General features: G+C 49.7%; 11 protein-coding genes across 11 annotated transcripts; 6 read left to right on the top strand and 5 right to left on the bottom strand.

Moving 5' to 3' along the window:
• Positions 1–1,050: 1,050 nt before the first annotated feature.
• LDX57_009205 (Zn(II)2Cys6 transcription factor) lies at positions 1,051–3,644 on the top strand (the record flags this gene model as incomplete). Its single annotated transcript, XM_046090926.1, has 3 exons — positions 1,051–1,222; positions 1,364–1,534; positions 1,600–3,644. 3 exons carry the CDS (start codon positions 1,051–1,053, stop codon positions 3,642–3,644), a joined length of 2,388 nt encoding a protein of 795 aa, XP_045946901.1.
• Positions 3,645–3,683: 39 nt separating this feature from the next.
• LDX57_009204 (uncharacterized protein) lies at positions 3,684–3,989 on the bottom strand (the record flags this gene model as incomplete). Its single annotated transcript, XM_046090925.1, has 1 exon — positions 3,684–3,989. The coding sequence occupies one exon, from the start codon at positions 3,987–3,989 to the stop codon at positions 3,684–3,686; it is 306 nt and encodes a 101-aa protein (XP_045946900.1).
• Positions 3,990–8,652: 4,663 nt separating this feature from the next.
• On the top strand, positions 8,653–9,126 carry LDX57_009203 (cupin domain-containing protein; the record flags this gene model as incomplete). Its single annotated transcript, XM_046090924.1, has 3 exons — positions 8,653–8,750; positions 8,803–9,034; positions 9,097–9,126. The coding sequence occupies 3 exons, from the start codon at positions 8,653–8,655 to the stop codon at positions 9,124–9,126; spliced, it is 360 nt and encodes a 119-aa protein (XP_045946899.1).
• A 1,279-nt stretch (positions 9,127–10,405) lies between these two features.
• Positions 10,406–12,481, top strand: DBF2 (serine/threonine-protein kinase; the record flags this gene model as incomplete). The annotated part of the gene is made up of 3 exons (XM_046090923.1): positions 10,406–10,973; positions 11,030–12,344; positions 12,394–12,481. The coding sequence occupies 3 exons, from the start codon at positions 10,406–10,408 to the stop codon at positions 12,479–12,481; spliced, it is 1,971 nt and encodes a 656-aa protein (XP_045946898.1).
• Positions 12,482–12,786: 305 nt separating this feature from the next.
• LDX57_009201 (uncharacterized protein) lies at positions 12,787–13,382 on the bottom strand (the record flags this gene model as incomplete). Its single annotated transcript, XM_046090922.1, has 3 exons — positions 12,787–12,873; positions 12,941–13,270; positions 13,368–13,382. The coding sequence occupies 3 exons, from the start codon at positions 13,380–13,382 to the stop codon at positions 12,787–12,789; spliced, it is 432 nt and encodes a 143-aa protein (XP_045946897.1).
• A 490-nt stretch (positions 13,383–13,872) lies between these two features.
• Positions 13,873–14,856, bottom strand: LDX57_009200 (ankyrin repeat domain-containing protein; the record flags this gene model as incomplete). Its single annotated transcript, XM_046090921.1, has 1 exon — positions 13,873–14,856. One exon carries the CDS (start codon positions 14,854–14,856, stop codon positions 13,873–13,875), a length of 984 nt encoding a protein of 327 aa, XP_045946896.1.
• Positions 14,857–16,039: 1,183 nt separating this feature from the next.
• LDX57_009199 (uncharacterized protein) lies at positions 16,040–18,052 on the top strand (the record flags this gene model as incomplete). Its single annotated transcript, XM_046090920.1, has 2 exons — positions 16,040–16,084; positions 16,145–18,052. 2 exons carry the CDS (start codon positions 16,040–16,042, stop codon positions 18,050–18,052), a joined length of 1,953 nt encoding a protein of 650 aa, XP_045946895.1.
• A 304-nt stretch (positions 18,053–18,356) lies between these two features.
• On the bottom strand, positions 18,357–20,549 carry FRP1 (ferric reductase family protein; the record flags this gene model as incomplete). The annotated part of the gene is made up of 2 exons (XM_046090919.1): positions 18,357–20,334; positions 20,386–20,549. 2 exons carry the CDS (start codon positions 20,547–20,549, stop codon positions 18,357–18,359), a joined length of 2,142 nt encoding a protein of 713 aa, XP_045946894.1.
• A 414-nt stretch (positions 20,550–20,963) lies between these two features.
• LDX57_009197 (copper transporter family protein) lies at positions 20,964–22,187 on the top strand. The gene is made up of 2 exons (XM_046090918.1): positions 20,964–21,643; positions 21,720–22,187. The coding sequence occupies exons 1-2, from the start codon at positions 21,183–21,185 to the stop codon at positions 21,832–21,834; spliced, it is 576 nt and encodes a 191-aa protein (XP_045946893.1). The 5' UTR covers positions 20,964–21,182; the 3' UTR covers positions 21,835–22,187.
• A 466-nt stretch (positions 22,188–22,653) lies between these two features.
• On the bottom strand, positions 22,654–23,987 carry LDX57_009196 (uncharacterized protein; the record flags this gene model as incomplete). Its single annotated transcript, XM_046090917.1, has 6 exons — positions 22,654–23,157; positions 23,224–23,458; positions 23,505–23,553; positions 23,611–23,638; positions 23,701–23,737; positions 23,806–23,987. The coding sequence occupies 6 exons, from the start codon at positions 23,985–23,987 to the stop codon at positions 22,654–22,656; spliced, it is 1,035 nt and encodes a 344-aa protein (XP_045946892.1).
• Positions 23,988–25,778: 1,791 nt separating this feature from the next.
• Positions 25,779–27,302, top strand: LDX57_009195 (putative secretory lipase; the record flags this gene model as incomplete). The annotated part of the gene is made up of 1 exon (XM_046090916.1): positions 25,779–27,302. The coding sequence occupies one exon, from the start codon at positions 25,779–25,781 to the stop codon at positions 27,135–27,137; it is 1,359 nt and encodes a 452-aa protein (XP_045946891.1). The 3' UTR covers positions 27,138–27,302.
• Between the last annotated feature and the right edge of the window lie 52 nt (positions 27,303–27,354).

The raw sequence follows: 27,354 nt of genomic DNA, 5'->3' as shown, positions 1-27,354 counted from the left end.
CCCCGTCCCACATTTTCGCATGTGGGGATCCCAAGGGAATCCGGAGTAAGTTCGACTTGTTTCTTCTACCCCGGATTGAATGATTGTGGTTGTGAATGACTTGACGGACTGACTAATGCCGGCTCTCTCATAGAGCAAATCCCCCGCGTTCCTGTTTACCTCCAAGTTTCTCACTAAGGAACAACTCCGTTCTCCTGAAGGCACTATCTATAGATCCCCTCTTCCAAGAAAACCGACGAATCCGACGAGGGGGATTTTCTCACGCGAGCCAACCGCCATTCTTGGTATGCCCCCCGTCCCTGCGATGCGCTGTGTGGCGTTTTGCTACCCTACGAAAGACACTATCGCCTCTCCTCACGGCCTCCGAGGGGATAGAAGAAAGGGTCGGTCTGGGAATCTGGGAATATCGCTGGAACAGGGGTGAGTCGGTAGGAAGTTGGGAGAGAAAATGAACAAATTAAATAACTAAAGGATAAAAAGAAAACCAGAAAGATTCACCGACTGAGGAGGCAAGGTGTCCTGAATCGATCAATGCCTTACCCCTCCATCCATTAACACATCGTGCATGAATCCGCCTGCCGCCGTCCCTTGTCGAAGCTCCAGTCTTGGATCGGCGAATCCCCGTCGCCCACCTCGTTCCAGCTTGACTTGTCTCCGCAGTTCCTTATCATCCTCTGATGTCGTTTCTCCTCATCCTTTGGGGTCAGCCCGAGGGCTTGTGGGTTATCTATCTCCTTCTCCTATCTATCCTCCCTCGCTTGCCCGCTGATACGGCTTAAATTCTTCGTCTCCTGTCATCCCCTTCATCCCACTAGATCTGATTCCGTTCATCCGCTTTCTTGTATTATTTTTGATTTTCTTATCTGTTTTGATTTACCTGATCTGCTTCCTGGGTGTTCCGTAGCTACCTACCTACCCTTGGTTTCTTTCTGCACAACACACTGCCCCGATAACCCCCCTTGCTGCCTGTCCTCTTTTTTGTTTCTTCTCGTCCCTTTATATACCTCGGAGTGCTTGGGTGGGTTTCATGTTTTCATTTCTCCCCTTGGAATGGAAGAAATCAAGATCCCTTCGCCGTCCGCGATTTTAGACATCCCGCCCGCCGTTTCGTCGGCCGGGGCTCATCCCAAAGCCTCGTCCACGTCCGCTCCAAGAACGGCCACCTTCGCTTCCAACGCGAGTCCGATTACTAACAAACCCAAGCAGTCCAAAAGCCGTAATGGTACGGTACCACCCGTTCTTTCAATCTCTTCCATCTCATGAGCGCGATACGGGGTTCATTGGAGAAGCAAGAGAGCCTCGAATGCTGCCCGAGAAAATGCGCAGTGCGCTGACCTTGTCGTGATTCTCTCACATCCCCCAGGCTGCATTACTTGCAAGACAAAGCGACTGAAATGTGACGAGTCCAAACCCACTTGCCTGCAATGCAAAAAGCGGAATGTGGACTGTGGCGGATACAAAAAGGACTTCAAGTGGCGTCCCTTCGAAGAGACCAACGTTGCCCAGAAAGCCGGGGTTGCGAAGTCGAAAAATGGTAGGCACGCTTTCCCTCGGAGCTGACCGCTCCGTCCGACGACGGTCCTGACACTTTCTCTACAGTCTCTTCGTCGCCTCCCTCTCACCGGCGAACCAACTCCGGTCCTGCAGCACCGCCCGCAGTAGCGCGCTCAAAAGCACGCGCGGTAGGCCAGGCAGCCTCACCAACCGGCCCCTTGGTGGAACCGAGGAAGCTGTCGAGTCCTGATAAAATCTCTTCCATTCTCAACGCTTCGCCCAGTCACTCCACTGGGTCACTGCCGCAAACTGATATTACCCAGTTCGCAGATGAGTTTCTCAGCCACCATAGCCTAGGCAGTCTGGGTGAGGATATCAGTGCACCGTCACTGGCTGAGATCACCCCTTCAGACCAATCCCCTTGGCTCTCAGACATATCATTCCCAGCTCTAGACCAGGAGGCAAGCCCTGACGGGGTTACGGTCGCAACGTCAGAGGAGGATGTTCTCCAAGACGCCGATAATTTCAGTTTCGAGGCTCTTCTAGAAGGAGATAATGATGATATTGAAGAGATCGTGCGACAGTCCGACCGGGGCATGGGGCCACCCATCCCGGGACTCGGAGGACCGGATTTCATGTCGCATCTTCAGAGCTTGAACGCTCCGCCAGAACTCCTCCAAGAGCCCCGGTTTGGAATCGCAGCCCCCGAAATGCTGGTGTTGCAATTTGACAGAGTGACCTGCGGGATACTGTCGATTAAAGACGGTGCCCACGAGAACCCGTGGCGAACTTTGATCTGGCCGTTGGCGAAGGATACCCCGGCTCTATACCACGCCGTCTTTGCTTTGGCAGCCTTTCATTCCAGCAAGCAAGTCCCCGCGTTGAGGGTACTTGGAGTAGATCATATGCGCCAGAGCATCACCTGCATGGTGCAAGACATTCAGAATATGAGGACGGATGCCGCGTTGGCCACGAGTCTGGCACTCGCTTTCGCCGACACCTGGGATCAACACACTCGCACGTGCATTCAGCACCTGCGGGGTGCGAAGGCGCTGGTGTCGCAGGTCATTGGAAATGGACTGCAGAGTGGGATGAGCGGAACCGATCTGGAAAGAGTTCGGTTCCTCTATAACACCTGGTTGTACATGGACGTGATTGCGCGATTGACGTCTCGGGAGGATAGCGGGAATTCAGAGCTGGACCTGTCGGTCCTTGAGCCCCCTAGTGATGCAGTGCATGAAATTGATCCCTTGATGGGCTGTGCCACCACGCTTTTCCCACTCATAGATCGGGTTGTTCGGTTAATTCAACGAGTCCGCAAGACGGAGTCCAACTCCATCTCGCTTGTCTCTCAGGCCATCGAGCTGAAGAGGCTGGTCGAGCAGTGGGAGCCCCCCGACTGGTTTGAACCGCCCGAGGACCCGACCTCGGAGGTCCAGCATAGTATTCAAACCGCCCACGCCTACCGCTGGGCAACCCTTCTTTACCTTCATCAAGCTGTCCCTGAAATGCCCTCGGAGTCCGCGCCCGATTTAGCCAAACGGGTGTTACTTCTACTTGCCACTGTTCCTCCTAGTTCTCGGACGACGATCATCCAGATGTTTCCTCTGCTGGCGGCCGGGTGCGAGGCAGAGCAAGAGGAGGACCGCGAGTGGGTAATGAATCGGTGGACTGCAATCCAGACCCGCCTGATGCTCGGCTCGATCGATCGCTGTATAGAAGTTGTCCGGGAAGTCTGGACTCGTCGCGATGCGTCCGAAGCAGAGAGACAGCGACGGCAATCCCGGGCTGCGGGTCGTTCAAACTCCCAAGCTCTGCCTCGCGACGCCATCGGGAAAGATGGACTCTCGTTCATGGGTTCGGGATCAGGGGACCGCTCACCCAGTAACGCTGTCTACGGCAAAGACCCGTGGAGAAGGCCTTCCACCGACGAGCGAGCAGTTCCTTCCCGGATATCTTCCGTAAATGCACGGCGAGCGTCGACCGCATCGCCTCTTGAGAACATAGAATTCGAAAAAACGGTTCGGGGTAGCTTGCATTGGGTGAATGTGATGCAGGACTGGGGTTGGGAAGGTAAGCCACTTCATCCTTTTCAATTCCCTCCCCCCTTCTCTTTTGTTATTCTTCTTCTCGCTCTTTGGAACCAGTAAAAGATAAACTGACAATTCATTGTGGTATCAATAGTATTCCTAGGGTAAAGACGATCTCGGGATAGACTCCTTACCAACCGGCCGAACTGTATATTTCTTGACCTGTCTCTCCATTTCACATTTCCTCTTCCTTCCCAATTCTTCATTTCCCATTGGCGAATGGGATTCAGGGGAGTCGGAGTCTACCGCATTCTCGGCGCCTCCCTCTCCTTCATCCTCCGTTCCAGGTCGAGGTGATACCGATGATGACGACGATGACGACGAAGCCATATGTCCTCTGGCTAGATAAGATCGAAGGGAGTCCAAGTACGGCTCCAAATCGCTCGTGATAGCCACGGTGGTCATTTTGGCTTCTTTCTTTCTTTCTTTCGGCTTCTTGGTAATGTAAATCCTGGTTGCGATGGGGTTTGCGGTTGCGGTTGCAGTTGCGATTGCGATCGGTCAAATTCCCTCTCTCATGTATAACGAATACACGATACGAAGCAGCAAGCCCAGCCCAGTTGTGTTTCTAGACTGTTGTTCTCCCTTTTTTTTTTTTGCGTATATGCCTTTTCCTTTTGGCTGCTTGTGGATTTGATATGAAAAATGGCTTGGCTTATGGTCTCTTTACGATCTGGCTTTCCCTCCGGTTAATAAATCAGCATGGGCGTTTCCTTGTTTTTTCTTTTGAAAGGATTTTTTCCTGCTTTCAGCGTGATGGAATGAATGTTTGCACTTGCTATACGGACATCTTGAAGTTTCTTCTTTAGATGTTATTCTGGCCTGGTTTTGGACAAAATCAATATCTTTTTGGGTTTTGGTGCACGGTATATGTAATGTAGGTCGGCGAGACGGGATAGTAGAGTTGCAATGGTTTTCGATGGTTCGCTTTCGTGAATGGGTACGCAATGTTGTGGTTCTCTCGTCTGGCCCGGTCCGAATGGGTATCTCGGTAGGTAAAGGTCAGGTTGCTTCGGAATGTTTTACTTTTGGATTTCGAGTAGAGAACAATGGCGCATGGACAAGACAAGACGATTGTAATTCTGCTTTGGGGTAGAGAAATTGATAGAAAAGATGTGTTGGACAGAGGCGAGACCGGGTATGTCGCTGGGGAAGTTGCTGTGGACAGAAAAAAGCGGTAAAACTGAAACGAAAAGGCCACCGGATGAGTGCAATCGAAAGGTACGGTACGTGGTGTGTCTGCGTTGCACAAGTCGAGTATAACCAGTTAGGTAGATCACCGAGGCAGTCTTATGCAGATAGATACAAAGTGATGTATCGAATTACTGATGTAGTAGCAGTAAGTCAGGTAAATAGATGGATAGATGGGTAGGTAGGTAAGGTAGGCAGGCAGGAAGAGTTGTATTTTCTTTCTTGTTCTCTTTTTCGTAGCAGAGTAGCAGCGAGTTGAGAGGTAGGTAGGTAGGTAAATGGGAAGGCAAGAACGAAGAGTCAGATCGGGTGTATCAGTATGTCAGAGATGTAGGTAGAGAGGACAAGCGAAGTTCATGAAGAATGATCAGTTCCTCCTTGTTAATTGATCGGTTTCTGCGCGGGAACGAGGATATCGATGATCGAGATCTGCATTGGGTTGAGGTCGATAAGGTCGAGACTGAAGACACACAGACGGCTTTGTTGCATGGGAGATTGGATCAAATATCAAATCACTCGAAGAAATGAGACTGACTAAGTGCGTGATTTTCCTTCAAAATGAAGTGATAGACATACAGCACGATGCAACGTAGCTGAAAGATTATGGGGGAAGAAAGTGAGGGGTGAAAAGGCGCGTAGGAGCGAAGAGAACCTAGAAGGGAGGGGGTAGAAAAGAACTAAAAAGAGGGGGAAAGAACGAGCTATTTTATTTCCTTCCTGTTGCTCGCCTTGTCTTGTCTCTCTTCCTGGGTTTAATCTATCCCGGCTGGTGGTTCCGTTCCGGAGAATGGCGTTGATCCGGATCAGACCATTCAGGGCGTGTAATAGTGTAGTAGGGCGTGCGGTACCAGAAACGGACAGGATTCAGTTTTGACTAGTTTAGGTGAAAAGATTTCCTCTTGGAGGCGATCTTTTCCCTATTTCCTAGGTCGAGGGAACCTTGGATGAACCGGAGTGAAGTGGGGACGGGGAGGGAGAAAGAAGAAGGGTGGATGGAGGGAGGGGAGAGGAGGGGAAGGATGGGATGGATGGATGATGTCGTCGACTGACAAATGGAGAGAGGGAGCAGGGAAGGCAAGGGAATGGGTTTCCCTGTGATGCAGACTGCAATATTCTGCACTCTGAGATCTGGTTTGCGGTTGTAGTCAAGGCAGTGCACAGTAGTGAAGTTGCGTCAGTTCAGACGGGGCGAGGTTAGTGAGTGACGTTAGTTGTTGGTTCTTGGATCAGAGCGAGAAAAGAAGTCTATCCGCGGGAAATGCTTCTGGATAGGGCTTGCGAATGCAACCTTTCTGGAACTGAGTACGAGAACCAGGAGTGGGGGATAGGGAAAGAGAAAGAGAAAGTAAAAGAGGGGAAAGTAGGAAAGAGCGAGGTGGTGAGATGGAGGAGGCTGATAGACTGGGGAAACACTAACCCATTTGGGCAAACGAATCCAGCAAATGGCGCTAAGCCCAAACCGTGAATCCTGGTTTATCAAAGATTCATTGATGAATTCATATTAATATTCATGAGTAATGGAATTTGCTATCGCTCCGATAGGCTTATCCGGATCCTACCTGTCTTGGAGATCTTTCTCCGCACCCATTGATCATGGATTTATCAGAATGCACGAGGAAGCCAAGAGTTCACACGTCCGCTCTAGTTTTTGGCTACTATGTCAATCGAGCTTATCTAGGGACGTGTTTCTGTTTTTCACCACCTTTGTTCCGCTAGAAGCATCTTCCTTGGCCTACTAATGACTTATCCAACGCACTTGAGGAGAAATTGCTGCATAACACGGACTCATATTGAAGGCAATGCCCATCGAAACGGTTGTATCTCATCGCATTTCCCTGAGACCTAAGATATTCATTATAGAACAGGCCTTATATAAGACTATCATTGAGAGAGGTTTAAATACTCTGATACCCTATATAATCGGACTATTTATCATCGATCTCTTCATTGTCCGTAATGTTCATTGTCGATTACGATTCTGACTCTTGGTATAAATTTATCAATTGTAAAAACGATGCAGAATAATATCGATGTAGACCCCTGGTCAAAACGTACTACAACGTATCCTGCTGAGGAAAGGAATACGTTGGGGTTAGATCGATCATGACCTTTGAAGCACTGAAACGCCGTCTTGTATTAGTTGTCAATGTAGTGTTGAGGTCCCGCTTTTCCTAACCCCGTTCTTAGAGTCGATACTACTGTTAGAGACCCATACATTTCGGTTTTCGGTGGACATGATCGACCATCTAGAGCTTATTATTTTCGAGTAAGCTATAAAGTAGCAGCCCGATATTTTGAATGACTCGAACAACAATGTAATTACTACTTCATATAGACGAGAATCTTTCAGATTTAGAAGCAGGCTGAACTTTGCCATTCGCATTGCAGGATGTGACATAAATGGATTTCAATCTCGCCAAAGTCCGAATTGGAAATTCTCTACCCGGTAGTCATTTCCATATGAAACATCGAGTATGGCTTAGAAAGACTATTAGGAATTGCTTGAAAAACAGTTGTGACAGCACAGTTGTGTCTATATACGGCTGGTCGGCAAGATGATATATCGTCCATATCATACTGCTCCTACCTGGGATCTGATATCTCTATATCTCCGTGAATATAGGAAGACAAAGAAAGCTTTTATAATATTATCCTTATCTCCCAAAATTGTTACGCTCACCCAATCGAGCCTTTCTCGCCACTGAGCACAGCACTAAATACCCTGATCAATCACAGGTATCTCTCCCTGATAGTCGCTTAGCTAGGTGATGAAGCTTGAAGCTTGGAACTAGATCAAAATAGGCAGCTAAACATTCGAGAACTCTATTTAGGCTTTAGCTCAGTCGAACCGATTTAGGTCGGCTACCATTCCTCAGGGTACAGATTTTAGGTCTTTGAATACGGACCAATGAGCATTTATGCGAGATATGGAAGCGCTCTACATGTCTGACGTGCAATGTGCCAAGCATTCCGCCGTTTGCCTACCCTTTCATGACCATTTTATGTAGATGTACACCTCTATGAATGGCTTCTTTCTTCCAAAACAGCAATAGAAGCGCTTGACCCAAAAGCGACTTGATTAATAGAACCTTATGATCGCTGTGATTGTATTTCCGCAAAGTTTAAACAGGAAGTTAATGCGATGAAGAGGATATTGACTTGATCAATATACACCATTATCATACTCTGTTCAATCGGTGAAGAGTGATACTAGATGTAACAAGGAAAGTATTCATAAACCGGTCTTATTACAAGAGTTACTGTCATAGAAATGGCATCGTCTATGCTCAACAAGATGACTGAAAACTGGTAGACAGGAGTCCAATTTCAGAAAAAAGATGCTCACTTAACCTACCCCTGCCAGGTGGTAGCCCAGAAATTCCGATGTAGCGATTATGTCAAAAACATAGAAGCTATGATTTAGTTAATTGCATAGGCCAGTAGAAGTTGGTTGATAAACAGTGATCAGAAAGTAACACTCAAACGCGGATACAACAAACTACCGTAGCCACACGAAGAATGAGATACTTGAAGTCTACTACGATCTGCTATTGACTACAACTCAATCTTCCCAGACCATCAAGGATATTCCCCTCATTTCCCCTCAAAGTCAGTAATACAGCCCATCGGTGCTCGCATTCTCACTCCTTAAATTGCCTATTCGAGCAGTTTGATGCGAGGTTGTATATCATGGCCGCTCTTGCTCGCATTTGACAACGCTATTCAAAAATCGAGGATGATTATGGTCAATTAATCATGATCGTGAGCAGAAATATAAACCTGCGCACTGTGCTCCTGTCTCTTGGTGAGAGATGACTTGTTTCTGTCATCAGTTGCGCAACACAGCCGTATCCGATACCAACACGAATCAGGCAAAATGGCCGTCAGTTTAGTTTACCACCCAAAGGCTCAGTCCACCTTCAAGCCTCCCTTGATCGCCAATGAGAACGCGTTCCTGGGAGATATTGACTCGAGGTAAAAATCACTACCAGATCCAGGCATGTGTCAGTGAACTAATCACATGCAGCGATCGATACAACCCCGAAAAACCCATCACCGCCGGCTTCTACCGGCTCGAGAAGGGTACCCCGCTCGTTTACGAATACCCCTACGATGAAATGAAGATCATCCTCGAGGGCGAGTTTGAAATCTCCGATGAGACGGGCCAGAAGGTCACGGCGTCTCCGGGCGATGTTTTCCATTTCCCTAAGGGATCGAAGATAACGTTCTCAACCCCATCGTACGGGTTGGCATTTTTCGTGAGTTTCCTTGGTTCCGCGCGTTCGGAGAGGAGCACGAACGGGGCTAATATCGAAATTAGACCGGGCAAAAAGCCAAGGGAGTCATTTAAGCGGTTGGATTGTGGGAAGTGGATTAGGCGGAAGAGATTCCCAGTCGATCTTGGGATTCTGTGACGGGATGTTTGTTTGGATTACCGGTGTTCGAGTCCATGGATCGAATCCCCACCGTCAACCATGGGTACAAAGTGCGGGACTTGGAACTATTGATCAAGTAGGATCAATGTTATGACATGGTAACCTTCAGATAAACAAAGATGCCTGGCAACCCTCTAACAGGGTTTGATGTCGTACATGACTCTGCAGAATAAGATTGTAGGACGTAATTGCTGTCCGAGCTTTGTAGGAGCTAGGCAGGGGGCGAGACAGGGCCATTTGAATCCAAGGACTGACCCCCGGGAGTATTTGGAACTAACAGATCCGGTTTAATATAAGAATCGGACCGACAGAGGCTCTGAACGAGATCGGATCAGCCCAATGGATCTAGTCGATCTGTGCTAATGCCGCGTCGGTCAGCATCCAGCACCCAGGTTTTGCAAGCCAGAGACCAGGCCGGGGGCTCCAGTTGTGACTTGCAGGTGGGTTGAGCCCAATCAGGACCCGGTTCCTTGATTTTCATAAAGCATCTGGATCTGAATCCAGCTGAAGTGAAGGGAGTTGCCCGGGGAACGAGAGCAATTCAGGACTGCCGTTGGTCCAGTGACTGTGGGGACGTCCCGTGGCTGGCTGCTGCTGCTCCGGCGGTCGCTCCTCCTCTTCCTTCATCGTCATCTTTTCTATCCCATCCCTGCCGTCGCCGTCCACTTGCTCGCTCTCTCTTTCTCTCCCTGGACTCTGCATTTCCGTTGACTTCTTCGTCGTTCCCTCCCTCTGTTTTCATCTTTCATCGCTCTCGGAAATCATTCACCCCCGCAGGAAGAATAACGCCATCTCGTGGCTTTTCCCGACGACGATCCCGATACTTTCTTCCCACCATCTTGATCCCAGAAACAAAGCCATTCTTTGGATCCCTGATTTTGGACGGAAGTGGCTTTTGTGTGAGTCTGGCTGATCCAGAGCTCTTTGTCTCTCGTGCTCTCTGCTTATTCTCCACCGAGGTTTCAGAAAACCTCACCGCGTGCGCTGCCTGCCAGCGCGTTGCTTTCTTTTTCCGCCCCTCCTTTGCTCCCTCCACCGCTGCGGACCACCAAACTCCAGCGCTCCGTCGGCGGAGTCTCGCCCTTATTAAGGGGTCCCAGTCACCCACCTTTTTTTCGACAAGCTGATAATCTTCGGCGGTGGTTCTAAGATTGTCATTCAGTCGTGTCCCCCTTGTCCGTGGAAATCGCGACCATGCCTCTCGACGTCGAATCAAACGATCGCCTAGGCCTAAGGCTGCCCAATCCCCCTCCGCTGCTACACACCCGCTCGGGCAACGTTCTGGATCGCCCCTCCACACCCGCCGAAAATGGCTTTACCAGTCCCGTCCAGACTCCGCAGGGCAGTCCCAGTAAAAACCGATTCCCTCCCGGCGCCCTCGATCTTCCCAATGTTTTCGACAAGGCCTTGAAGTTGAACCCCACATCGCCGACCAAGAGCCAATACAATCATTATGATCATCCTATGTTCGCGCCACCGAAGGGTTCGGTTGAGGACTTCAGTGAGAGCGTGATTCGTTCTCCCCAAGCCAGTCCGACGCGCAAATCCAATAAAGAAAACACACCCCCCAGTCCTACTCGCATAACGAAAACACTCGGTCCGAATCCCGCGGCGGCGGCGATCTCCCGTCATGAACCGTACCAACCTCGCGACATGGAAAGCATCCAGCGACGTCAGGTCCCGATGCGCGGATTGACGCCGGAGGAGATGGAGAAACTGCAAGATCCTAAAGTCAAACGACTGGTCAATGTGACTCAACTATGTAGGTAGTGGCCTCTCCATGCTAAGATGTACCCGCTTTTGCTGACAGTCAACAAGATTTCCTGGATCATTACTTTGACCTCCTCAGTTACGTTCACAACCGCCAGAATCGCCACAACCAGTTTAGAGCGGCATACCCCGAACCTCCTTCCACGCCAATGGATGATTACGAACCGGCCCTGTTAAAATACTTGGGACGAGAGCGCGCTCACCTGCGCAAGCGTCGCACCCGGTTACGCCAACATGACTTCCAGATCCTGACCCAAGTGGGCCAGGGTGGTTACGGCCAAGTATACCTAGCGCAGAAGAAGGACACCCGGGAAGTGTGCGCATTGAAGGTCATGAGCAAGAAGCTCTTGTTCAAGTTGGATGAGATTCGACACATTCTCACGGAGCGTGATATCCTCACTGCCGCCAAGAGTGAGTGGCTCGTCAAGTTGCTGTACGCATTCCAGGATGATACTCAGATTTATCTGGCCATGGAATACGTGCCTGGAGGAGATTTTCGCACTCTTTTGAACAACACTGGAGTTCTTCACAATCGCCATGCACGATATTACATTGCCGAAATGTTCAGTTGCATCGATGCCCTGCATGCCCTGGGCTACATCCATCGCGATCTCAAGCCCGAGAACTTCCTCATTGACTCGACAGGTCATGTGAAATTGACAGACTTTGGGTTGGCGGCTGGCATGCTGAACCCCGGTAAGATCGAGTCGATGCGAGTGAAGTTGGAAGAGGTCGGCAACACACCAGTGCCGTTCGGTCGTCCGATGGAGCAGCGCACGATGGCCGAGCGACGGCAGGGATACCGTACACTACGAGAGCGCCAGGTCAACTATGCCAAATCCATCGTGGGTTCCCCCGACTACATGGCCCCCGAAGTGCTCAAAGGCGAGGAATATGATTTCACGGTAGATTATTGGAGTCTGGGATGTATGCTTTTCGAGGCGCTGGCTGGATACCCGCCCTTTGCAGGAGCCACAGTGGATGAAACATGGCAGAATTTGAAGAACTGGCAGAAGGTCTTGCGCAAACCAGTTTACGAGGATCCCAATTACTTCCTGTCACGTCGGACGTGGGACCTAATCACGAAGCTCGTGGCCTCGAAGGAACGACGATTCAAGAATATCCAGGAAATCCACGCGCATGACTATTTCAGCGAGGTTGACTTTGACCGCCTGCGTGAGCAGCGCGCGCCGTTTGTGCCCGAGCTGGATTCGGAGACGGATGCCGGCTACTTTGACGACTTTTCTAGCGAGGCAGACATGGCCAAGTATAAGGAGGTTCATGACAAGCAACGAGCATTGGAAGAAATGGCTGAACGTGATGATAAGATGAGCAAGGGACTGTTTGTTGGGTTTACATTCCGGTATGTCACCTTACTCAAGTTTTAGGTATATGATGCTGACGACGAACAGTCATCGGAAACCGGCCATGGATAACTCGGGCCGCAGCTCGCCCCGGAAGCCGATTCCAACCGACGGATCCTTCGGCACGATGTTCTAGGATTTCCTTGTTTCTCTTTCTCCCCTTTTCTTATTCTTTATTTCGGGCATGTCACGAGCTGGATCTCGCATTGACTTTGACCATGAGATTGACTTCTTTTTTTACTTGACATGAGCGAAGTATGTGTTTAATGTTCATGGATTCGTCATCAGACTTGTATGCATTATCTTTCCAAGGACGGAAAGGAGGGGTTTCATGGTCTGGAGTTGAGAATTGCTTGTAAGATAAGATACATAGATGGTATCGTAGAGAACTGATAATACAGTCAATCACTGCAGTCACCTTCACTTTGTAATTAAATTAACTTAGTCCACATCCAACTGGTGCACCATTCTGAGAATCTCCGACTCGTTTTCTCCCACCACCGCCTGCCCATTCGTCCAATCGACCGTCTAGAACAGTTAGCACTCACTCATTCCCCTTAAAGACAAGGAGGGTAAGCTAGCCAGGAGAACATACCACAGGCCTCACAAAAGTCGTCGAGTCCTCCTTGAACTTCTTCACCGCCTCCTCCGCATCCCTTGCCCCCCGAATCACATCCCCAATCGCATACTGTCTCTTATTCTGGCCCGCGCCCGCCGGGTTCGCCGTCACGTAGTCGAGGATGTTCCGGAGCTGGTCGGTCGTCGGCGGCGCGGTCGTGATCTCTAATTGGAATTCTCCGCGCGTGGACGACGGCAGGGTTCCGGCTTCGGCGGCCGCAGAGGCTTGTTTTAGGATGTTTAGGACGCGGCCTGAGCTGGGGACGGAGGGCGTGTGGAAGAGGGTTATCGGGTCGATTGTTTTGGCCTGCGGGTTGGGGTGGATGTTAGTTTCGTTTTGGTTGGGTTGGGTTGAGGGTGGGTTCAATTGGGGATGGGGGAAGGGTGATGGGGTTGGAACTTACGAATCGGAAGACCATTTTTGCGGTGGGTATGAGTATATATCAATTGGGATGGTGTTTGGGTGCAGGGGGTTGTGGTGGTGATTGATGTTGGAGGTTGAGGTCGGAGCAGGGCTTAGGCTGGGATTCGATTCGGGAATGGGTGATTACGTCATGCTGCTTTTTATGGGGGCGGGCTGGCTGCATCGGGAACCTTTTTCGGAAGGTGAGTCATTGTTCTCGCCGTTTAGTCGATGATATTGGGTCTAACTATTATCGTCTTCATTTATTCAATGCGTGTTGATATTCTTATGAATGGTTGGAGAAGATAGTGTGGTCGGATTTGAATCTATCTCATGTTCCCTCTGACACATTGCATTTATGATTGATATGGGGAACTCAGAAAAACAACCGATGAAAAGGACAAAAGGTATCAGATTTTCATTTTTCCAGTGATCTTCTGATCATAGAGCTGAGATGCGAGCTTTCATGCCTCATTGGACGTCCAGTACGGCCACCCAGAAAGGAGTCATTGCCTCGTGTCCCCACCAGCGTCAATGAGCAATTTGGGCTTCTCATCCGCTCCCTCATCCTCGCCTAGAGACCGATCTCCTGCTAAAAGATCCAGCGCGGTCTTGCCATCCTTGGTCGTTGCTTTGACATTGGCGCCCGCATCAAGGAGCAGTCGAATTTGTTCCGCACCTCCATATGCGGCTGCTTGATGTAGTGGCGTCTCTCCATCCTCGTTGACCGCCGCATGGTCCGCACCAGCTCGGAGAAAGACCTGTACAAGTTCCGGCGAGCTCTGAGCTGCTCGATGTAACGGCGTATCCCCAAATTGACCTCTTATTGAGATGTCAGCTCCATTTTGTAGAAGTAGCTGAGCTGAAGCTGGTCCATCTGCCACTGCACGGTGTAGCACCGCGTCTCCATTATTGTCGATAGCATTCGGGTCAGCCCCCGAGTCGAGAAGCAACTGAACGATATCCAGGAACTCATGGGCGGCAGCTACATGCAGCGTGGTATTCCCGTAGCAATCTCTCGCTGTGACATCTGACCCAGCATCGATGAGAAGCTTTGCCATTCTCGCTCCTCCGAAGAGAGCCACTACATGCAGCGGCGTCTCGTCATCAACGTTACGGGCATGCACGTTAGCCCCAGCCTTAAGGAGCAGTTCCGCAGGCCCCAACGCGTTCTCAGCAGCAGCATTGTGCAAAGGCGTTACTCCGTCCACAGTCGGGGCTGAGACGTTGGCCCCGGCGTCAATGAGGATCTTGGTGGGAGTTTCGTCGCCTGCTTGAACGGCTAGATGAAGTGCCGTGAACTCTCGAGAGGAGAACGGTGCTGATGGAGCGGCTTCTTCGCGGAGGAGCTCTTCTAGGCGCTGCGTGTTCCCTTCGAGGACTGCTTCGTGTAGAGTTGAAGCTGGGGTTTTATGTGCTTGGTTCTCGGATTCCTCGTGCTCGTTTTCACCGCAGCAAGCACATTTACGATCGCGTAACTCGTCGGGCATGATTGAAGCGTGAAAAACTACTGTGAAAAGGCACAGTAAGTAGTAAAGAAGATTGGAAAGATGTGATGATTTGATCGGTGTGAAAACGTCGAGAACAGCGACTCTATTTGGGCAATTAAGAAAGTACAGGATCTACAAAAGTCCTTATATGCCTTCGATTTCCATTGACTTTGACTGCCTAGCCAGAAGTGAAGTGTCTGCCTGCCCCGCGAGAAAAAGCTCAGCCACAGGTTGAGACCGCTTTTGAGTTCGGTGGTCCACTTGGTGGAGGTGTTTCCATGGGTACATATCTACTACCCTTAACACTGTGGGACCGTCTTAAACCCTTAAGACGACTAGCTGCTGTTGATTGTATGTGTGTGTCATTCATGTATACTCTATTTCGGCACCTACTATATTGAGGGGCCACGCAAGAGTTATCAGACTATAAGTACAAGCGGTACGTCCTCATATAGAAGTTCCAAGGAAACCATAATTTCATACTTTATATACTTTTTTCAGCATAGCTATTTGAGTTTATCTTCCTGAACTGGAGTCCAGTCCACATGCTCGGGTCGCCATAACTCATGAACAACTTCGTAACTCTTATGCGAACACTGTGCTGTAGTTGCTCTAGATGCTTAGGGGTGCAATTGGCAATCCATAGTCCTTCTACGTACTTATTCAACTCTGTTGGAGATTTCTTCCTTCATACATCATTCCATCTCGAACACTAAGCAACATCATGAAAACGTCTAGTCTAGGCGTCTAGATCAATTGTCTATTTGGCTATTTTTGATCATCGTAGTGCCTCCCACCCCTTGGCACCTTGGGCTTCTACGAGTGCACATTCTTCTAATCATTGCTTTCTTAGACATCCCTCATGTAGGCTACCTGTGCATGCAACAGACGCTGGTTTTAAAAGGCCATGAAACTGTCCAATGGGTCCTAGAGCTCGGAGACTGGTCAAATTTTGTGTATGTCGTGCTCTATAAGCCCCAGCCTAAGCTATGCGAGCCTGCAGTTGCCCCCTTGCAGGTTAGGCTACCATTACATTCTTCTAATGTATCTCACGGGTGCCTACATGGACCTTTCTCATGTTGCCTGTTCTACATAGGCCTAAGGCCTTTCCATTCACCCTCATATCCATATTGATTCTCTTTCCTATCCTTTCCCACTTCATTTCACTGACGTAGTCACAACGATGAACTTGCAGATCTGTCCTCCAGATCCACCCAATCTATCCTCAGTGAGTCGTCCTACGTATATCTTTCGAGAATAGTCCAGCTAAGTTAGACCCCACTCCCAGATCGTTCGAAACAACGACGTCCTCCAGCCATCAAAAGAGCAAGAAGTGCCCGCGCTAGAAAGAAGTCGCGCATACTGGTATCCCACCGCATTACTCGCACGCACCTATCCCAGGCAGGGGCTGCCCTCGGAATTCACAAATCCCCAACATGCCCTTCACAGAGTCCCCAGATTCCCAGGGCCGTTAAAAGCACCCTTTGGGCGCCCCTTCGGTAGGACTCAAATTCTCGCTCTTTGTGCATTAACTTCGTCTACCTGGCGGTTTGCCGGAGACGCGAGCTGCGATGGGGTCAGGGGAGAGATAACCAGACTTGCTTTGGTCCAGATCGGTACTCAGAAGGCCATTCCGTTTAGTTTCTCGGGGGATGTCTTTCGCCAGTGGGTTGGGACTTCGGAGGAGAAGCTGATTGGTGCGAATTATTTGGGCATTCTAGCGGCTGGATGGTGTTATGTACTTTCTGCGTGGCTTGTGGAAGTGCAAGGAGATGGTGCTGGTATGTGTTATACCAACTCTCAAGCTGATATTGGCTCAAACACGAAGGTCGAGAATTTTCCGGAACGGACACACTCGATCGACTTGGGAGAAGAGGCAAGTGCAGATGCTAAACTTGTTCGTTGGTGGTCTGCGATTCTTGCGAAAGACGAAGGATGGAACGCTGTTGTGCAAGAAGGTCGTCTTGATGGTGATGCTTTTGTTACGCCTTGGATGGTAACCCGCACGTGTGAAACCTCTTTCATCGTTGAGACACAGCTGGACAAGGACGTGGTATCATCAGAGCGGGTACCTCTTTCGTGGAGCGAAGCGTTCGATGCCCTTGCTGGGTTTGCGCGTACCCATGCTCTGGGAAGCCAGCTTTCTATTGCTCTTGCAGTAGCCATGTCCGTCCCTATGCATCGATACTATGGTACGGAAGTCAGATGTCCACCTCCAAGCACTTGTGGTGCTGGAATATCACCTACGTCTTCAGATGATATGCTACGCGTGCCGAATCACCTGAAAGACGACCTCGTTTACTATATAACCCTCAGCTGCAGTCCGGAAGTCATGATCTCCACCCTCTGCGGAGCATTCTGGCAACCCAACATCCCCTGCAACATGGTGACTCAATGGCTTCACCCCTTTATCGAAGAGATCTTACCCTCAACTTCAGAGGCCAAGAGCCAAGAACTAGCCGCTTTGATATGCGCCATCCGTCGACCAACTATCAGCGCGCTTTGGATCGGCGCCGCAATCAGCGGGATAGTCCCTACGCTCCTGGAACGTGTCAAGCGAGGCAGATTACCCGTGGACGCCGTCTCGTTCCCATGGACTGGTGCGCGGCAAAGCTTCATGGATGAGCTAGGAGAGGGTCCGTATACCTGCCCTCAGGATGTGGAGCATATCTCGCGACCGGATGTGTGGCGTTTACTGCTCCTGTCTCCGATCGAAGAAGACGAACTAGCGTATGGGTGTGGGCCCCCGACGCCGTGGGAGCCATGCGGTGTTTCTGGGACCAGGGACTGTGCGCTGCGCGTGTCTGCGCATATAAAGTGTTCTCGACATGGATATAGCTATGATCACTGGACCTGGGATCTAGATAATGGCACCACGGTGCGAGATTATGGGTTCTCTAGTTCGGGAATATCTCGTACACTCGTTTCTGGCAAGCCTTCCGACATTTCGAAGATCGATATTGACTCTCATTCGTTTGTGAAGAAAGATCTCGGTCCAGATCGCGAAGCTTCTGAGAAAGCATCAATGGATATTTTCCGCTGGTTTGTACTTGGTGGCGAAGGCGTCCCTCCTGAGAAGATATACCGGGATGAGTGGTTACGTGGATTGTGGGATGATGAAGAGGACTCTGACGAGGAAGTTGATGGGAGTCACCGAGTTTCTGAGTCAAAGTGCGCTGAAAGATTCGAAAGTTGACTTCAATGTGGACCTGACTTAGCTGACAAGAAGAATTCCTCTTCATTTTCAAGCTAGGCAAGTCGATTTAACTGCGGTCTTTATATCCACTATAATTCGGTTCTCACTCGGAAGGTACAAAACTTCATAATTTTGTTCCTAATAGGAAAAGGAATCATACGAGATGTAAACTCACAGATCATGGGCCATGTCTTAAGCATATCAAGCAATAACTGAGCAACAGAGCCTAATTCTCGAACCAGAAATGCATGGGTATATGTTAAATGTCTATGTACAAAAAGTGAAAATATTTATAGGTGCCAAATCACCATCCAAACTTTTCAACGTGCATGTAAATGCCCTGTGCTCCGGTGCCCTTATGCACGGCCCGATCGTCACTCAAATACACGACGCTGCGACGAACGTCATCAGAAAGCCCCTCGGGTCCGCACACAACCACCGCGCTTTCGCCCTCCGCCTTCTCCAAGACCTTGCGGATGATATTGCGCGGCTTTGGACGGCCAGACAGCACGTTAAGCTCATGCTGCGGATCGTTTTGCTTCGAGTCGGATTCGATATATTTGACCTCTGTCTTGGGCTTCTCCGGGTCGCTGTCTATCTCATCGTCCTTTTCTGACGGTTGAGGTTTAGGCTCAGATGGGGCAGCATGTCCGGAGCAGTTGCACTTGTGCTCGGTAATCTCGTCTTCGTCCTCAATGGCCGTGGTGCAGCAGCATCCGCCGCCAGGGAGGCAGCCAGAGTCTGTGGACTGCGAGACGGAGTTGATCGATATTGTGTCCTTTTTCTCCGTCCTGGCTGGGAATTTCTCCTTCGAATCAGCATTGGTGATGACGGTGGTGGTGGTTGTGGGTGCAGGCGGAACCTGCGAGCATTGCGTTTGTCCAACTGCTGGCTGGGGCTCCAGTTTCTCATCACAAGTCACGTAAATGCTTAAATCAAGCTCCCGGACCAGGTCGGGCTGGGTACTTTGGCAATTGTCGGCATCGGCGAGCAGTGGCTGCAGCTGTGTTTCGAACCAGCTCAGTTGAGCCCGTGATTTGATGACCCAAACAAATCTAATGCGCTTGGTCACGGAATGGCGGTTCCTCGTTGCAGAGTCAGCGCCCCCTGCTTTCCATCCAGCAATGAGATCACGCAGGAATGGCAGCGTAAACGTGATTCCCATCCCTCCTGCGAGTAATACGACACTGTCGAACTGGCGGAGCGGCCTGATTTCACCATACGGGCCATCGAGAAAAACGGCGCGTGGCGTTTCTGGCTTAGTATCTGTAGAGCCTAGGATTTGGTGATGTTTGGAAGCGTAACGGAAGAATCGTCGGGTGCCGCCTTTCTCGGCCCGAACGAGGAATTCCATCTTGCTGTCTTCAGGAATGGACGCGATAGTGAAGGGGTGGCTCTGCAGTGGCGCCACTGAATGACAAGTTAGGAAAACATGCTGCCCAGGTTTCCATCGGATCCCGGGATTCTCAATTGTAATGCGAGTGACGTTCCCGGGCAAGGGCGTGAAGGTCGCACGGTTGGCCCAAAGCGCATGCCCATTCTCTTTCTTAGATCGGTGGAAGATGGACAGGTTGGCATATGTGGCCCACATGTAACGAACAACTCGGTCGAACACCAATAATCCGATAGGAATCCACACCCAGACCTTGACTTCCTCGGGCGCATGAAGCCACACGGCAGCGATGAATCCGCAAAAGGTCACCAGGTGCTGAAGGACGAAGAATTCGTAACTCAAACGTCGGACTGGTGCGGCAGAGGAAAGAACAATAAAAGTGAGGATAATCCAGGCGGCAAATCCTCGCTGGGACAGAGGGTCATTCTTCAGCTGGTAGGTGACATAGTCATAGCGTCCCCAGTTGCGAAACCAGAAGCCCATGTGAATCGTGGTCGTGAGCCAGAGAGTGCGGGAAATCCATCGATGGTACCAGTTCAGACGTTCATAGCTCATGCCTACCAGATAGCCGATGATGTTTTGTCTTCCCGCCAGCAGGAAGATCAAGGGCAGTTGGGCGATAGCGACAAAGCCTGTCCGGTAGCCGACATCCTCCCATTTCCATTGGTCGAAGGTGTCGAGTTTGTAAAAGCAAAAGACTAGCACCACGACGAGGTTGGCCAGAATGATAGATAAGGGACCCAGTGGCGCAAAATGAATAGTGCGGCCCCCGAGTGACCACGGAGGCAGCGTCGCGTAGCTTGCCTCGCGGGTAATTGCCGTCAAAGTGGCATACGTGTTGAAAAAAAGAGACTTTGGTTTTGACGGCGTGAGCGTCGAGTCTCGAAGTCTTTATAAGATTAACGTGTTGATCTCCATCAGCAAGGGACATGCAACATACCTTTGAAAAGCAAGGAAGCGATTTAAACCGTTCACGACAGCCCCGGCAGCAATGGCGCTTCCTACGACCGCCCAGTACATTTTCTGGAGGTAGAAAAGATCCGGGGCGCCATCGCCCATGTGCATATGGCCCATGGAGCCCATTGACATACCACCCATCGACATGATGGCGGCTGTTGTAAGGGGGAGTAGATCTTATCGATGGTCTTGACGAACTGTACAGAGGGTTTGTTGGCGGGGGCTCTCAGGACATTTTCAGATTGACCAGCAGGTTGCCCTTAGGGAAGAGAGAGAAAGCATGGAAAGGAAAAGGAAAGAGGAAAGAAGAACTCAAGGATATCACGGGACTGGGATTACTACACCGGAGTAGGGACTGGAGGGTACACGCCGTCAACTTTAAGATAAAATGTGCTCAAGTGAAATCACGATGGTAATAATCTGCTCAAGGTTGACCGGTCGCATCGCTGGTTGGGTGGAAATATGCTCACGCCCCACTGCCCTGCACCAATAATCGCAGCGAGAAAGTGCTCACCCGCAGAAATGTGCTCAAGCGTGCCTGACAATGGGCCGGCTTCATTTCGAATTGATTGTGTCAAGAAAGTCTCCGGCTCATCGTTCTTCTTATATGGCATCATGTCCACAATTGTCGCTCTCCTTCTCTTTCCACATCTAAAATCCTCTGACACCCTCCTGCGAACCATCTGATATCCTCAATCCGCGACTCTTAATCTTCCTCCCGTTCAATTCCCCTCTAATCATCCGCATCCGTCCATTCCGCCAGACCACTCCCCCACCACCATGGATATGAGCAATATGGACCATTCGGGCAATTCGGGCTCGTCCTCGTCATCCTCCAGCATGTCTATGGCCATGGTCTTTGTCAACACTCATGATACGCCTCTCTTCGCCAACAACTGGACCCCCTCGTCCAGCGGCTCCTACGCCGGCACCTGCATCTTCCTCATCGTCTTGTCGATCATCGGCCGGCTGCTGGTGGCATTCAAGGCCGTCATGGAGACCCATTGGCTCAACACGCACCTCAACCGTCGCTATGTCACCATTGCCGGCAAGACGCCAGAAGTCGGTCGCATTGATTCCGACCCCGAAACAAAAACGGCTTCCCTCGTTACGGCGCAGGGCGTCGAGGAGTCCGTCCGGGTGGTGCGACGGGTTGCGCGTGAGCCCATCCCGTGGAGATTCAGTGTGGATCTACCGCGAGCTTTTCTGTTCCTTGTCATTACCGGTGTATCATACCTCCTGTATGTGATTTCCTGCCTTCCTTCTCCTTGCCCTATCGCACTGTTTCATCTGGCTAATTTTAATTCTTCCATTTAGCATGTTGGCCGTGATGACCATGAACGTCGGATATTTCTGCTCCGTTCTCGCGGGCGCGTTTCTCGGAGAACTTGCAGTCGGACGCTACATTCAGTTCAACGAACACGGACATTGATTTAGTCCGATGTACGAGTCTATTTTTTTTTTTTTTTTCGAACTATATTTTCGGGTTTCTCGGAGTTTATGATATCCCGTACGGCGTTTTCTTGGGCGAAAAGGAATACCACCACCTCATCGGCAGCGACAATTCCTACTAGAGCATTTACTGGCGTTCGGACAGCAACAGTTCGATCTTTTGGTCTGGGCACCAATTATCATTCCTATTATCGGTAAAACTAGCCGATTTCTTGCACATACACTGCACGTATACGATCATGAGACGCAACCACGCTCAACATCCTTGTACATACTTACATAAATATATCCATACCAAGACGATCATCGTCATACAGAAAGCTTGTACTACAGAGAGTTCCTCCTACGTAGCAAAGTCCCCGCCTCATCTCAAGCAAGGTAGTACGAGAACTTTGATAGGTAGCCTGCCAACTGCTCGCATACAAGCGATCAATATAAGGTGCATCCCCAGGATCTATACATCTGCAGACCTGCACCCACTTCTTGGTTCTGCAGGATCCCAGCCTTGGCCCACCTTTACGCCGAGCCGGTAAACCTACCATTCTGGGGATGATGTGGCCTGAGACGACTGTTCAAATACAATAGGGAGAGGACATCGAGTGTTTTGTCGACGCTATTGATTCAGAAAATTTTCATTCGAGGCCTGGGTTCTAGATTTCTCGTTAAATTGTTCGCTGGTGGTATCCCCACCCCCGTCGTGATAACATTTGCCTACGTACCTCGCCTGGAATAGACCAGAAGGGACTTCGCCGTCGGCTGATATATTGTAACCGATATACTACCAACCCAGAGAGCAGACTCAAGGGGCCGTCTCCGACTTTTGATCCTTCGCAGCCTCCAGCTTCTCTAGATACAAACTCCTTATACTCTCACAAACAACCCAGATTCTCCTACGATTCACAAGTCCGGGAATATAGTCCGTCGCTTCTTCCTTATACCGCGACTTATCATCAAGCTCCGAGATCACTTGATAGAGTTTCTCATTCAACTTCTGAGACTTGTATATGTCGACTTCGAGATCGCGAAACTCCCACAACCACGGCATATCAGATGTCAGCTTCTGCTGCCACGAGAGCGGCGTCGTCAGCATCGTCCACGACGCAGCTTTGAGTGCAAGTGCGGACGCCGTAGGCAGCAGGTTCAGGATCTCAAGCCGCAGCTCATTTGGAAGCTTGTCGAATACATCTACCATAGATGGCGGCTTTTGGCATTCGGTTGATTCCTTATCCTCGCTGACGATGGTTTGGACTTTTTCCAGATAGCTGGATAACTGGGGGACTTGGACAGGGTTCGTCACTAAGGCCTGGTTTTATCTTGTGAGTATGGCTTGCTATAGTTGGGAGGAAGGGAAGAAAGGGGAGGGAAATACCTCCTCGCCCTTTCTCGACACCCAGTACTGGTCCTTGGGTGGCTTGGGCTCGCCGTAGTCTAGATCCAGCCTATTCCAGCGATTGGAAGCCACGATGCCTTCGAAAAGAGTGTAAAGGACGTCGTCGTCTATTGTTTCTTGCTTCGCGTCCTTGATACATCTTGAAAGTAGATCTCGATAGCAGATCGCGTGGACAGGAAAGACGGGCTTCTGATTGCCGTCAGGGTCGTTGTATCTGGTTGGATTAGCGCCGTCGCATAGCGCAATGGGATGATACTTACGCAACAAAGTCGGCTGGTTCTTCGGAAGATCGAGTGGGAACGTTGTGATCTATGAGTCGTTAGGGGTAAAGCAGAGACGTATTGTTGGACATCTGCAATCACTAACCATCACCAGGCTCAAGAGATAGTATCCCCTATATGTATGGTCAGTACACTGTCTTGAAATAGTCTATAATAGACGAGGTATTATATTCACATAATCCGAATATCTACCCGGACCCGTCAAAAACGACCTTGCAAGTAAATATGCAAGTCAGCATTCATTATCCAATCCCAAAAGTCTGATAGGGACAGAACATACTTTCTCTCTCCCGACGCATCAGGATTGAATCCAAGACCATGCACCTTCCCCAGCCACGTTGTATCGCTCTCTCCAATGGTGTCCGCGCGATACGTATTCTGGCTCTCCTCATCAGAGTCGACTACAATTCGTTTCTTGAAATTCGAGGCGCATATCGCGCAGTAGACATCCCAGCCTCCCATTGTGCAAGAATTGTTTGAATATGAGTGGAGATGAATGGATGACGATGTTGAAAGCAGGTTGTCGATGCGGGGAGGCAGCTCGTACAACTCTATTCCTAATCTGGAGTTAGGGCCTTGGTGCTGCGTCATGCTTTCTGCAGCGGCGTTTCTCGGAGGTTTTCCGCTTTGAAGTATAGAATTCTTTCAGTTGTACATGCTCTTCACAGAGGCTTTTTGTTTTGCGCTTCGGTTTTTGTCGTTGTTATTTTCGTTGAATTCTCTCGTTCTGCAGGGGTACCAAGAAGGTTCGGCATTCGTATCTTTGATTACCGTCACGTAAGAACTGTTTTATTCTAGGATATGCAACTAGTGTTAGCTGAACATGAAACAATGGCATGACATGAGATTGTATAGTAGGGTACTATGAAATTTTGCTGTGATGGGGAATTCCTATATAGATACTACCAGCCTCACAATTGTGCAGAATCGTGAATTGCTAATGTCTTTCACACATGCTATGAAAAAATCCTCCACATAGTCCAGCGGATAGTTACTGTTTTCAGCCCTTATTAATTATTCTTTCTAAAAATACTTCAGTAGATCTCATAATTGGGTACGTACAGGCAACTGCTCATGGTTGTCTGTGGATCCATCTCCTTTGTTAAGTGATAGCGCCGGATAAACCGCTGACATTTTCAGATGATCGGAATGTCGCAATGGCATAGGTTCCTACTTGAGATCCCAAAATACCGAGTCACCGATGGCTCAACTCCGACTAGGTTGAATATATTGATTTGTTCCTGAGTATGGTACCCGCAAAGAGGAACGATGTTAAGTTTAACGGTTGAAAGGTTATGACCGTTACCGCATCAGACAGGGTAGGTATCACTAAACGTATACTTTAAGATTGGCGCAATACTAATTGCCTGCTTAATCGCTGTAATTGACAGCTGCCTTCAAATTGAGTGGTTTCCTCAATTTGGGCAAAGAATGCAAACCTTAGACGGATATCCAATTCCCGTAGGTAGAGGGAGTTGTCGGGAAATGTTGAGCCCTAACAGACGAACACATGAACGCAGAATCTAGGGGCTCGCTTTTCCTTAAATAGCAATATGTGCGTGAAGAATAGGAGTTCTCAGTGTTCAAGACCATAAAAAAGGCACATCTGAACACAGGGCGCAAAAATTTGGCATGCGGCAACCCGGGCTGTTCCTGAATCGGATCCACATCCTCCGTTCTTAATGAAGATCCGCTGGTTCAGATTCGACTTAAAGCGCAACGATCGACAAGAAGTTCGGCCCTAATGGATTGCCTCGGATGAACTATTGAATGTTGAGGTGTTGCACATGTGTCAATTATACAAATCAGATCTTTCTCGGGCTCTTTTCTTTTTCTTTTTCTTTTTCTTTTTATTTTTTTTTCTGTGTCCTATCCGCCACTGATTGAAGTGTTGAAAAAAGGAGAGATATAAGAAGAGAAAAGATCCAATGACGGTGTATAAGGAGATCATTCAGCCAGGGCTTGGGAAAGAATATCGAACTCTGTTTGTCTCATGTTAGACGTGCCCCGAAAACGAGCCGAAAGAACCAAAAGATAGCTTGACAACTCCACTGGCGTAAACCATAGATCTGCTCTCTTTCCCTAGTCCCCTGAATTTTGGGTCTAATTGGCGATTTCTATTCAGGTACCAAAGCTTAATGTTCCGTAGTTAGCTCTAGTGTAAATATTTCCACCCAAGAAAGGTATATAGAAGGGAATGTGCCCGATCCCCTCGACACAGTCCAGCGGGATAAATTTCGCAAGACCTTCAATATGTATGGGCTCCGCTCCTTTCTGTTATTCTCGCTTGCTCTCCTACCGCGAGTTGCACTGGCCATGCCAGCTGCTCGATCAGCAAATGATACCCGTCCTGTTGAGCCTGTACATGATCCTTTCTATCTCCCTCCTGAAGGCTTCGAATCCTCTCCTCCCGGAACCATCCTGCGGTCCCGAGAACCTCCATTCCCAATTGCGGCCTTCAGCTTTGCCAAAGTAAACCTGGCTGCGGCGCATCAGCTTCTTTTCAGAAGTACCGATTCTTTTGGGAATCCTATAGTTGCTGCCTCCACTATCCTCGTTCCTCACAACGCCGACTATACCAAATTACTGTCTTATCAAGTAGCTCAAGATGCGGCCAGCCCGAACTGTGCTCCATCATTTGCGCTTCAACTACATGCCGCTCACGACAATTTCCTCGGTCTCATTATGCCCCAAGCTGAAATCCTCTTCCTGAGCTCGGCTCTGGGTAAGGGGTGGATTGTTACCGTACCCGACCACCTTGGAACCAAGTCCGCTTTCCTGGCCAACAAGCTCTCCGGACATACTGTGCTCGACAATGTCCGCGCCGCGCTAGAGTCTTCTGACCTCACGCACATCGCATCCAATCCTACAATCACCCTCTGGGGATACTCTGGCGGCAGTTTGGCCAGCGGTTTTGCCGCCGAACTGCAGCCCACGTATGCCCCGGAGCTGAAGATTGCCGGCGTTGCCCTCGGTGGCACCGTGCCCGAGATCTTGCCTGTCATCAAGACCGTCAACAAGGGTTTCTTTGCCGGCCTGGTCCCATCCGGCGTACAGGGTCTTGCCAATGAGTATCCCAAAATCCAGACCCTCATCGACGAGAACGTTCTGCCGGAAAAGCTCGAAGACTTCCGCAAGACCAAGGACTTCTGCCTGACCGAGGATCTGCTGCACTACCTCAACCACGACATCTACACCTACGTCAACAACACGGAGATCTTTGAGGGACCGGAAGCAACCAAAGTCCTTCGGGAGAATGCGATGGGCCAGCACACGCCCAAGGTGCCTGTTCTTGTTTACAAGTCTCTCAATGATGAAGTCAGCCCCGTTAATGACACGGATGCTTTGGTTACGAAGTACTGCGATGGCGGCGCCGACGTGGAGTATAAGCGCGACACGCTGTCAGAGCACGGGGCGATGGAGATTGTCGGTGCTCCTGATGCTGTTATCTGGCTTACGGATCGTATGAATGGCGTTCCTGTCAAGCAAGGCTGCCACAACTCGACTGCTCTGACCAGCTTGACTGACCCCGGTGCTATCGGTGCTCTTGGTCAGGGTGTCATTAATCTTCTGTTGATCTTGTTGGGTGCACCATTGAAGCCAATTGCTTAGTGGGGGTTTCTGGTGACTATCCACAAGCATTCGATATGACCTTTATGCAACGAAGAATGAGCCGGGTAGCACGCTTTTCTTCTTTTCACTTTCTTTATCTACTCCTTTTGTCTTTACTTCTTTTCTTTTTCTCCATGTCATCTTACGATAATAATTTCTAACACTGAATTATTGGGTGTTAATCTGGTGATCTACATCAGTTAATTATCCTAATTTC

This window comes from Aspergillus melleus (genome assembly GCF_016097325.1).
Source record: "Aspergillus melleus strain CBS 546.65 chromosome Unknown contig5, whole genome shotgun sequence".
In the NCBI taxonomy this organism is placed as follows: domain Eukaryota; kingdom Fungi; phylum Ascomycota; class Eurotiomycetes; order Eurotiales; family Aspergillaceae; genus Aspergillus; species Aspergillus melleus.
This window is presented reverse-complemented; position numbering and strand designations above follow the sequence as displayed.